Genomic DNA, 12,582 nt, shown 5'->3' on the forward strand with positions numbered 1-12,582 from the left:
ATGCCTTAAAATTACGTAAAAGAGCTGAATTAAAGATAATTGATGATTTTTATAAGGTATTAGCCGAATATTGCTGGCGAATAAAGAATAAAGATTCACGCGGAAAAGAATTTAATGAGTTTAATATTGAAATGTATGATGTTGATAAAGTTATTGAAGCTTCAATGAATTTTTCGGCTGAAGTTTATAATTTCAACGCTAAGTATCATTCACTGAAATGTGATAAATGTGAAAAATTGATGAAAGAATATGAATATTCATTAGAAGATATAGAAGATAGAAGAAAAGAAGCGGAAGAAAGATTACAAGATGAAATTAAAAGGATTCAAGAAGAAGTTGATGAAATAGAAGATAAAGAGAATATTAATGATTTTGTTAAAGAGTATTTTCCAAATAAAGAAAGAATTCCTGTTATGTCAATCGTTAAAATGTGGAAAGCAGTTAAAAAGCGTATGATTCGGAAAGATGAGATTAAAGGAATGCTTGAGGAAACAGGAAATTGGAAAATAACAAATGTTCATAATACACTTTATGCTACAAAAATAAAAGAATAAAGATTCGGGAACAAAGTTTAATGTAAAAAATAAACTTAGTTTTAAAAAAAATTATTTTTTTATTTTTGATAAAATGCCAAAAAGATTGAGCAAAAAAGAAGTTAGAAATTTATTTGAAAAATACGGTTACACTTTACCGAAAAATTTTGTTTATAGAAATACTTCAACTCCACTTGAAGTTTATGACGAACAATATCAAAATCATATAAGATTAAGTGTTAATCAATTAAAATATAGAATATCAAGAGGAAGAGCAGAATATATTCCTGAGGAAATCAATAATTTAATGAATCTTCCATTAAGTGATAATGAATCGAAAAATAAAGATTCATTTGAACGTTTTAGTAAAAAGAAAGATGGATTTTTCAAAAATGAATCAGAAGATTTTAAACGTGAAGTATTTAATTTAACAAATAAAATAACTAAAAATTTAATGAAACAAAAAGATTTTACGTTTGAAAACAAATCAAGTATTGATACATTTCTTTCTGCTTTGATGTATGCGATTGAAACAGCAGGACCCTAAAATTAATAAAGATATTAAAATGACTTTAATTGATGAAGACGGAAGAGAACAATATTTGCATGCAAACAAAAATACAGTTGAATTTTTACGTGCTGGATTAAATAATGAAAGAGTGATTGGTGATACGAACGATGTTGTGTTTGAACATATGTTATTTATTAAAACCATTCATTTTGAATTTAAAGATTTCAAAAAAGGAAAGAGAATAAATCCAGGATTCTTTCCTTATATCAACACGTCAGATATTGATTTAAGAAAATTTGGAATATTTACAGACGTTAATGATTCTAATATAAATGAATCATGTTTAATTCAAGCATTTATTGCTTCAGAAGTATTGAAAGAAGATGAGTTAGAATTACTGAAGAGTTTTATTCAAACGCGAACTGTTCCAAGAAGTGAGTTAAAAAGAATTTCTGATTTATTAAAAATCAAAATTGAAGTCAAAATATTTTATTCAGAAACTAAAAATACATCAAGAAAGGTATTTGGCGAAAATTACAACAGAGAAATAAAACTAATAATTATTGAGGATCATTATATGCTAAATTCTAAAGTTAATGTATCGGAATGTTATATAAAGAATTATGATAAAATAAATGCTGATTCAAGATTTAAAAATCATAACAGAAAAATGATGTTATTAAAATTTGATGATAAAAGATATTCGTTCTCTAAAAAATCTCTTGGTATAAGAAGCTTGGTTTATTTAATGATACAACATAAACTTTTAATTCCAATGAATCAACAAACAATAAATAAGCTTTCATGGAGTTATAAGAAATCAAACGAAAAAACATTTAATTCTTATAGAAAAATATTTGTTGCTGATAAAAAACCTTTATCTCCGTTTGCCAAAAAAATAAATCAAACAAAAAGTTTCTTTGGATACATTCCAGAAGAAAATGAAATCCCGGAGAGATTAAAAGAACTTCAAGAAGTTATTGATTCATTAAATTTGAGGAATAGAATTAATGTATCAAGATATTATAAATTTTCTGAATTAATGCAAAAGATAATGTTTGAGTTCGGATGTTTTGATAATGTATATTCATTTTCTGGAGAGATTGCAGATAAAATAAGATCTGAAATTCATTTTCCAAAAATTATTTGGAATAAGATTTATTTAAAACAAAAACTTTATTATATTGATCAATGCGGTGCGTATATGTCAAGTGTTCAATCAATTCCTGCTGGATTACCTGATGCTAACGGAAAGTTTAAAGAAGAAAACACAAAGGTAAAAGAGTTAATAGAAAAATTATATGATGCAAGAATGAAAGCCAAATTATTGGGAAAAGATAAATTGTCAATAACACTTAAATTTTTGATGAATAGCTGCTGGGGATTTTCGATTCAAAAACCAAAAATTATAAAACATAAATTTGTAAATAACGTTAATAAGTATATTGATGAATTCGCACCTTATGTATTAAAATACACTTATAATGCAGATGGAATTTCAGGATTTGTTGATACAGTCAATCCGTTTGTTGAAAATTTCACTTATCCACAATTTGCAAAAAGTGTATTAGATAATTTTAATGAAAAAAATGGGTTTGATAAATAATCTTGTGAAAGTCTATTACTCCAAAGTTGATTCTGCGTTAATATCAGAAGAAGATTTTATGTTATTGAAAGATAAAGGATTTATTGGTAATGAACTCGGTAAGTTCAAGATTGAACATGTTTTCACCGAGATATATTTTAAATCTGCTGATTGCTGGATCGGTAAGTGTGTCGATGGAAGTTATTATTACCATTGCACACCGAAGATTAAAGAATACTGTGAAAATTCAAGTGATCCAATAAAGAAATTAATGAGTATGAGCTAAAAATAAAATTTATTTTTCGGCTGATTTTGCAAAATAAAAAATTAAAGCTAATTTTAAAAAAATTTATTTTTTTAATTTCTATAAAATAGAATGAGTTGGATTAATTGCGTTGTTGATGCTGATTATCAAATATTCACAAAATTTCCGTTTCAAATTAGAAAAAAATCAAATAAAAGAATCATTAAGGAATATGTCGAAAAAAACACAGGATACGTTCGCTGTTGTTTAAACCGCAGAAAATATTATAAACATAGAATAATAGCATTACAATTTATACCAAATCCTGATAATAAAACAGAAATTGATCACATTAATCATGACAGAACAGATTTTCGCATTAATAATCTTCGGTGGGTTTCCTCGTCAGAAAATTCAAAGAATAAATCATCACACCTTGGAAAAGATTATGAATTTTATGATGAAATTAATGAAAATTCAATTGAAATAAAAGAATATAACAATCATCAATTTGAGGACTATTATTATGACGATGAAACAGACGCGTTTTATTTCTGGAACGGTTTACAATTTAGAAAATTGAACGTATGTTATAATAAGCGCGGTTATGCTTTTATTTGGTGCAGAGATATTAATAATAAACAAGTCGCGATATGTTATGCAAAATTCAAGAAGATTTACGGATTTGTTTAAATTATTTATATGTTATTTTTCCTGAACTTTTCACAAATTTTGTGCTTATTTTTCTTTCGCTTAAGAATTCACAGACGTCAGAGTAATTATATTTCAAATTATAAGTGTTGCCGTCTTTCTTTACATATATTTTTGAAACGTAATCTAGAGTTGAGCTTTTGCAACAACCCGCGTCGGTGTCTGCTTTCACTAATTCAACTTCATTTGTATCACATAATAATTGAATTAATTTTACTAACTCTCTTTCTTCCGCGATGACATATTTATTAACAATCAGAGGATTATTTTCTACAATATCCAAACATAATACTAATGCCTGAATCAACATATCTTTGTCGTGAATTACTTTTTCAAGATTAGTTAAAGTTTCATTAGCTGTTTCAATCGAACGTTCTTTAATTTCCGGTTCTTCAGACGTTTCTTGATATTGCATTGGCACTCCTTTAACTACAACATTAACGTTTTGACTTTGACTTTGTTTCGGAGAATTTATATTAGTTCCAACTCTTGCAAGAAATCCTCGATTGCAAGATAAAACACTACTTTTAGGAACTGACATTTTTTAAGTGATAAAAAATTATTTTTACTGTTATTAAATGGAAGAATCTCTGATTCCATTAAATATTTTCGATTACATCAAACATCTAAAACTTACAAAAAAGATAACAACAAAACAATTACCGTTTATAGAAAATATTTATTTCTACATTAATGATTGCGTAATATATAAATATGTCATTGCTGTACGTCCTGAAATGTTTAAAAGAGCCAAAAGGTTTGGTTTAGAATCATTATTTAATGTCTATTGTGGAATAAATGTTAAGATTTATGAACCAATACCAAATACTGCAAAAGGAAGATTTATTTTGATGTGGAATCCAGGCAATTGTGAAATTACAGTTGCTGATGGTGAAGACGAATTACCAAATAATTTTGACAAAAAGTATCATTTAAATTTTAGAGGTTAAAAAAATAAAAAAATGAACCCTTTTTTCTAACCCTTAACGAATCGGATAAAATGAGCATTTTTCGGATGATTTGACGCGAATATTGCATGTTTGCTCGAGTTACTGAAAGGTTAACTTTTTTTTTTTTTTTTAACCTTCAAAAATAAATGATACATTAAACAATTCAAACATTATTTTTATCTTGCTCCTCCTGCAATTATCTGCTCGATACTAGCGTTAGTAACTTCAATTTGACTTCTACCGTCAGGTTTCATTGCTCTAACTTTCAATAATGCGTCTTCAAAGTATATTCCTGTTGGTGCGATATACGTTACATTTTTCATTGCGGTATTAGCTAATCTATCTCCGAATAATTCAATCTGAACTGTTCCAGTGGTTGATATTCCACCCATGAAGTCCTCACCTTCAGCGAACGGTAATCCTATGAAGAAATTAGAATTATCTTTACCATGCCAAGCTCTTGTTTGAGTATTAACGCCTGAAGCATTATATGTGTTCTTGTAATAATACGGTTGAACTGACGTTTTAATATCTTTTGCTAATGAACTCAAAAGACTTCCATTAAGATTTACAGCATCAAGTAACATATTAAGATTTCTTGGATCATCAACTGTTTCGTATGCTTCTCTTGGATAAATTTTACCGTCAATATTAAAACTATATCTTATTTGAGGATTTAAGAAGCATGTTCGTGAATATTGTGATTCTCTGAATACAGTAAACATAGTATCACAATGTTTAAGTCCTATTGTTGCTGCTGTGTTAAATGATGTTGGAGCACTTGTTGAATTACTTCCGAGTGGTTGTGTGAAATCTCTTACTTGACAAACGTGAATTGGAAATAGCATCGGAACTTGAATATATTTTGCAGCAAGTGCATTAAACACATCCATTTTCAAAAGATATGTTGCAAGCTTAATTTTAACATCTTTTGTTACTTGGCTATTGCAAACAAATTTTTGCGGTACATCCATTGTTGCGTAAGTTGTTGAACCGCTTCCTGCTGTTGCTTTAATGTTGCTCTTTACTGATTCATTAACATTTCTAAATCCAAGGTCGCATAAATAATCTCCTTCAACTACAGCTTTTGCAGCAACTAATGATTCATGATCGCATACAGGAGCAATAACAATATTTTGATATGACGGCATCAGTTCGATTGAAAGCTTGCCGCTCCAGTTAGGATAATATCGCATATTAAATAACATTAAGAAATAACTTATTGGAATTCTTAATGGAATCCTGACTATAACTTCTTTAGATGCAGTAATTGCACTAAAGTCACAGTAAACGCCAGGAACCATTGAATCATGAGCTCTGATTTTATCAATAGTTGCGAAACAATCATTACCGGCTTTAGCTTCATCAGATAATGAATTAGAAAGCATGAACCATTCATACCTTGCGTTATGAACGTCTTGAATTTTTATCTGTGTTTGAATAAATTCTGTATTGGTCTATAGCATCGCATGAACATTTATAACCGACATAATATTCTTTAAACAAAAGATTTGATTGTGACGGAACGGTAATTGGTACTTCTTGTTCTAAAGTAATATATGAATTATCTAAACCAATAATCTTAAATCTATCCGTGAAAATGTCAACGTATGTTGTGTCTCCCTCGTTTATGTCTCCAACATTGCCGTAAGAAGTAGCTGTCGTGTATTCATAATTTCCCTGGAATGATTTCAGAAGCTTTAACTGCTTCATCAACTTCATTATACCAATCTTGAAGGTTTCCAGTCATTGCATCAATAACATTTGGCTGTTGATTTTGTGGTGCAAACATTTTATAGTGATAAAAAAATCAAAACATCAATTAGAATCTAAGTCTTCAATTGTTACTGTATTTGTTAACGGTAACAATCTTCTATTAGAAAAAGTTCTTAAATCATTATAAAATTGAAGTAGTAAATCAGGTGCTAATTGACTCTTATTTGTTCTAGTAAATCCAGCATATTTATGTTGATTTTCTGCTAAAAATTGATTAAATCTATCATCTCCAATTGAATTAATCAAAGCATCAATATTATATTCAAGTTGTATTCTTTGATTATTTTGATTTACGACTTGTTGTGCAATATCTGATTGTAATTGATTTGTTATTGCTAATTTTCTTGTCGGTGATAGATTACCGCTAAACATTTGTTGTTGTATTTCAATTTGTGCTTGACTTTCCATTGCTTTTTTTGTATACTCATTCGCTAACTCAACATCTTGAGCTCTTCTTTGTTTTTGTAACGTTGCTATTTTTCAAATTTGTATTTTTCTGTATTTGTGCTTTATGTTCCTCAGAATTTAAATATTCTAATTCAGCATCAAGAGCTATTTTATTTTCTTCGGTTGCTTGTAATTCCTCTCTTCTTTTAATTTCTTTTTCACGTTCCTTCGTTTGAACTTTTTTCTTAGCGTTCTTAACAATCGATTCTTTGTGCGTCTTGCTTATTTCTGGTTTTGGTCCAACGGCTGTTTGATATGCTCCTAATTCTTGTGCTTTAATTTCTTCATCAACTGTTTTTCGTTGTTGCTCAATTTCAGCTTCTTTCAATCTTTCAAATCTTGCTCTTGCTCTTAATCCAGGTCGTTGTTTTTCTTCTTCAGCAAGTTGTTGTTGATATAAACCATTAATGCTTGTTATGTACTGACTATCTAACGCCTGATATTGCTCCGGAGTTAATGCTGTTATTCTTTTAATTCTTTCTTGTTCAAATTTTATTTTAGCTTCATTTTGAGCTTTTAATAGTTCATTTTCATAACGTGCTCTTTCTAATTCATATTGTGTCTGTGCTCGCATTTCATTTGCATTCTTATAATCTTCAGAATTTAAAACTTTCTGTAAAGTTTCATTTTCATTCTTTACTTTTTCTAACTCACGTTGCAAGCTACTTTTAATTCGCATTTGTTCATTAGCTTCTATTTCATGTTGGCGTTCAATAGTAAGCATTTTTGCTTCAGCTAATTGAGCTTGAATTGTTGCGTTTTGATCTTTTATAAATCAATGTCGCCTCTATACAGAGTTTTTTAAGTTCTGCCAAAGCTTTTGCGTAACGTTCAGTTTCTTGTTGAGCTTTGTTTGCTAATTCATGCTGACGTTCAATCTCTCTTTCTGCCATTTCACGTTTTTGCTTTTCTTCGTTATACTTTGCCTCAGCAGCTTTTGTTGCTTTTTTTTTTTTTTTTTCTTGTTCATCCAAATTTTTCTTTCTTGCTAATTCATCTTGTTTCTCTCTTCGCGTATCATTAATTTGTTGTTGACGAACATCGTTTTGATTTCTCATATTATGTATTGCGTCAAGATTAATATTTTGTGGAGTTTGTGATAAAGCAACAGGAAGAAATGGATTTTGTAAATTTGCCATCATCTGTGACCTAGCAGAATTGGAATTTTGATTATTCGGTGAAGGAAGAATATTTGCTCTGACCGATGCGTTAGGGTTAGATATTGGAGCTTGAGTAATTAATCGATTCGCGTGCGAACTTTGCGATAGCAAATGCCTTAATCCGCGTTTGACATTTTTCTTTGTTTTTCTAATTCTTCGTTTGACTGCTTTCTTTGCCATTTAATTAAAAATAAAAATATTAATTTATAAGTATTGAACTCTTGCTCTCCATCCGCGTTGTACCGGCACATTATAAACTTGTTCTTGACGTTCTGACGAAACTTGAGCTTCTGACGAAACTATATCTTCCTTTTGCTCCGAACCTTGTGAGTTTCGAGCATCTAGCGAGACTTGCTCGTCATTTAATGTTTGTTCGACCGAAGGAATATCTTCAGAATCAATATAAATATCATCCCTCAAACGATGATACTTCTTCTTAAGCTTTTTATGCTTACCTGTTAATTTATCTAATCGTGAATTTAATTCAATTATATGCTCCATTAATAATTGATCGTTTGATAAATAAACTTTACCGTCGTTGTTGTTTTTAATTACTTTTTGACTAACCGTTAAAGTTTTTGATTTCTTTGCTGTAACTCTAGCGTTACCGTTCTTGAAAAATTTGACGTCAAAAAATTCATTTTCAATTCCTTTTTTAGCATTAGCAATTATAATTTCTTTTTCTTCTTGTGTTAAATCTTTTACTGCTTTCTTTGTTATCTTAACATCAGATGTTTTTTCTTCATCAACGTTTTCCTCATCCAAAACAATTTCTGTTTCGCTCCGAAGGAGCTCAGTCTCGTTCTCTGCCATTTATTAAATATAAAAAAATCAAAAAATCATTTAATGAATCACATTAATCCAGGAATCATTACTCTTGGTTGAGGTTTCATTACCGCAGGTTTCATTTGATATCTTTGTTGCTTACCTAAATTTTGTTCGTGTTCGATCCATTGTTTAAATTTATCGCCTGCTTGAATCCACGGTTGAGTTTTATCCGAAATCTTTTGACCTGTGTCTAAAACACGTTCGGCTACTTCTTTGCCTTTATCTACGGCTCGTTTAATTTTGTCTTTAATCTTACCGTCAGGAACTGCATCAACTATTTTATCTATTTTATCTGTTATATCTCCTTTACGCTTTCTTACTGTATCAATTATTCCTGGAATCTTTTTACCAAATTCAATTCCTCGACTGATTATTGGCGAGACCTTACCGTAAATTCTCTTTCCTTTATCAATAACATTTCTTACAAGTCGTCCTGCATTTTGAATAAATTTTCTTATTCCACCGAATATACGACCTAATCCCATTTAATATAATTAAAAAAACGTTTTAATAACTCTTAAATGAGTCTAAACGTTAACAAAGAAATTGACAAAACACATTTTAAAACTTACAGTCACGTTAAAAAACACGTGCAAAATAAATTTCCAAATGTTAGTGAAAAGAAAATTAAAAAAGTAATATCAAGGAGATTGAAGGATAAATTTATTAAAACAAAAGATATAAAACCTTATATGATAAAAATATTTTCAACTGTTCCAAATTGTTGGTTTCATGATTTATATGATAATGGAAAAAATAAAACCCCAAGATATTGGCACGTGTTTATTGGAACAAATAATAGATATGTTTATTGTCTGCCGTTAATGTCAAAATCAGCGTCTGCTGTTCATGAAACATTAAAACAATTCATTGTCAAATTCCATCCTGTAAAATTAACGTCAGATGAAGAACCAGCATTTATTGAAAAAAATAATTTAAAACTTCTTTCTAAAAATAAAGTTGCCGTTCATACTATATCAGACAAAAACCATTCGTCTTTAGGCATTATTGATAGATTCATGCGAACAATAAGAGATATGAATACTCCAACGGAAAAATCTAAACATCAATCACATGATGAAAAATACACATTTATTACTCCAGAAAGAATGAAAAAATTTCTGAATATTTATAATAATACTTACCATTCAGCCATCGGTTGTTCTCCAAAAGAAATGTTTGATAATAAAGATTTAGAAAGAGAATATATATTTAAATGTTTAGAATCTTCTGAAAAACAAAAATGTATTAAGAATTTAATTCTTCCTGTTGGCTCTTTTGTACGCTATATATTACCGCGTCATAATGGCATAACTAAAAAAAGATTTCAAATAAGTCGTGAATGTTATAAAATTGATGAACGGAAAGGAAATATGTACGTTTTAATTGCTCAAGACGGAACAGTAATTACTAAACCAAGATACAAACTAATACCTATTGGTAAGAATAAACCAAATAATATTAAATGGGCGTCAACTATTCCTGGTAAATGGGTTGGTTCTGTTGAAAAAATTTTGTCATTTAATCCTAAAACAAATAAGTATAAAGTACTTTTTACCGTTCCTGGGCAACGTTCATATCAAGATGAAATTCCTGCTTCATTTCTCCGAGGCAATACTCCTCATAAACAGTCAGAAATTGAAAGAGAATTTTTTGCTAAACATAAATGATATTAATATTTATTTTTATACATGACAAACTAACTAACTAACTAACTAACTAACTAAAAAAGAAACTAGCTAAAGGAAATTCAAAATTGTTCCGTGAGTTTCTCCATTCATGTGAAATCACTTGAAAATTGATGATTTACTCGACTAAACTCACAAATGAAATTAAGTTTAATTTTAAAGTAGTTTTTTGATTTTTTTAATTTGTATATAAAGAGCTAAATGGCGATTGTTAATTTTACATCAGAAGAACAAATTAATAAATACATTAACAGCAAAATCAATAAACTTGTTGTTGAACATCAGCAAGAAATCAAAAGAAATTATTATCTTCATAAAGAATATACTAAAGAAGAATATGAAAAGATGATAAATCAAATTTATTATAACATTCAACACATACCGGGTGAAATATTTAAATCTAAAAAATGAATTTATAACATCTGATATGCTCAAAGATCAATATATATCTAATTGCAAAAAATGAAATTGAATTAATTGAATCAGATATGAAGAAAGCAGAAAAATTTTCAGAAATTTTTTAATTCAAGAGAAAAAAAACTAGAAAAAATATCCTCGGTGTAATCAAAATGTAATTGATAATTTGACAGAATACATAAATCAAACCGTTAATTATTACCATCAAGATTTAATTGATGAGTATTTCGAATTGTTCGTGAATAAAGTCAAAAACATTTGTCCGAAAGATAAAGATTATTCTAAAAACAATTGAAAGCGTATATTTAAATAAAAACGGTAAGCGAGCGATGCAAATTCTTGATAAATTTTCGCAAAGATTAATTAATGCTTTAACTACAATAACTCTTTCGGTCAAGAATAATAAAACTTCTGAATTTATGTTAATTGAAACAACATTTAAGAATAAATTTAATAGATTAATTGATATTATGTATCTGTTTATATCGAATTTCATCAAAAAACAAATAAATATTATTCCTGACGCTCATGCGATGTCAAATTCAAAACTTGTGAAAACTTATGCTGAAACTTTAATGTTTCGTTTGAATGAATCATTGACTGATACACTTCCTTGAATTTTGAATGAAAAATAAACAAAAAAAGCTACTTAACTAAAAGAAGATTTAATAGCAACTAAATCATTTGCTGGAGTGTTCAAAATACGACACTGTTAAAATATCTACCGATCCTTTAGTTGAGGAAGTAGATGAAGATGTAGAGCGTGATTCAATAATTGTAATTCAAGATTCAAAACCAACTTATGAGAATTTCTTAAAAAACTATTCCGAATGAAGAAATTGAAGTTTCTGAATTGTGTTCTATGTTTAACAATTACTTCAACACTAACGTTTCAACAAGGAGCTTTTCAATGATGAATAACACTAAAAATCACTTTGATAAAAGATCGATTTTAAGAAAAGGAAAAAGAACCACATATTACACAAAGAAACAGTAAAATGCAAGCTTTATTTTTCATCAGCTCCAGTAAACATGCAATATTTACGTCAAATCACTAAAATGGAGAAACTCATTCAGCTTTTCCGAATTTCCTTTAGCTAGTTTCTTTTTTAGTTAGTTAGTTAGTTAGTTAGTTTGTCGTGTTAAAAAAATAATGAAAACACAACTTTCCACATAGCATTAACAACAACTCATCCGTTATCATCATCAGCTCCAGTAAACATGCAATATTCACGTCAAATCACTAAAATGGAGAAACTCATTCAGCTTTTCCGAATTTCCTTTAGCTAGTTTCTTTTTTAGTTAGTTAGTTAGTTAGTTAGTTTGTCATGCCTCACACATTTTAAATATAAATGTCATCATGAATTTAAATATATTTTATTACTTTCAATCAAAACCAACCGATTTATGATAATTCAATCGATTTTAGCCGTTCATCCTTTAGTTTATGTAGCGCGGCTTGAAGCGAGCGTATCACGCGAAGCTTCAATAGCGCTGTGTGTGTGTGTGTAGCGATCAGACTCAGTTTCTCGACCTTTTGATCTTTGGCTTGCATAAGGCAGATGTGCAGGAAATGATAATTAACAATCAATTTAACCCACAAACCCAGCAAGTCATTAAGATCCTTGATTCGTAACAGCGAGTAACAACTCCAAGGAATGTAATTGCTGCCTTTCGTCGAGGAGATCTTAGCATTCAATGGGATATTAACCAAGGAAGACTCGTTTCCATA

At 29.1% G+C, this 12,582-nt stretch overlaps 4 protein-coding genes across 4 annotated transcripts; all 4 read right to left on the bottom strand.

Annotated features, from left to right (window-relative positions):
* Nucleotides 1-4,710: 4,710 nt before the first annotated feature.
* Nucleotides 4,711-5,922, bottom strand: GO595_000848 (uncharacterized protein; the record flags this gene model as incomplete). The annotated part of the gene is made up of 1 exon (XM_067922069.1): nucleotides 4,711-5,922. One exon carries the CDS (start codon nucleotides 5,920-5,922, stop codon nucleotides 4,711-4,713), a length of 1,212 nt encoding a protein of 403 aa, XP_067778791.1.
* An 824-nt stretch (nucleotides 5,923-6,746) lies between these two features.
* Nucleotides 6,747-7,436, bottom strand: GO595_000849 (uncharacterized protein; the record flags this gene model as incomplete). The annotated part of the gene is made up of 1 exon (XM_067922080.1): nucleotides 6,747-7,436. One exon carries the CDS (start codon nucleotides 7,434-7,436, stop codon nucleotides 6,747-6,749), a length of 690 nt encoding a protein of 229 aa, XP_067778792.1.
* A 685-nt stretch (nucleotides 7,437-8,121) lies between these two features.
* Nucleotides 8,122-8,730, bottom strand: GO595_000850 (uncharacterized protein; the record flags this gene model as incomplete). The annotated part of the gene is made up of 1 exon (XM_067922091.1): nucleotides 8,122-8,730. One exon carries the CDS (start codon nucleotides 8,728-8,730, stop codon nucleotides 8,122-8,124), a length of 609 nt encoding a protein of 202 aa, XP_067778793.1.
* Nucleotides 8,731-8,768: 38 nt separating this feature from the next.
* GO595_000851 (uncharacterized protein) lies at nucleotides 8,769-9,230 on the bottom strand (the record flags this gene model as incomplete). The annotated part of the gene is made up of 1 exon (XM_067922102.1): nucleotides 8,769-9,230. One exon carries the CDS (start codon nucleotides 9,228-9,230, stop codon nucleotides 8,769-8,771), a length of 462 nt encoding a protein of 153 aa, XP_067778794.1.
* Nucleotides 9,231-12,582: the final 3,352 nt, after the last annotated feature.

This window comes from Histomonas meleagridis (assembly GCF_020186115.1).
Source record: "Histomonas meleagridis strain 2922-C6/04-10x chromosome Unknown contig_118, whole genome shotgun sequence".
NCBI lineage: Eukaryota > Parabasalia > Tritrichomonadida > Dientamoebidae > Histomonas > Histomonas meleagridis.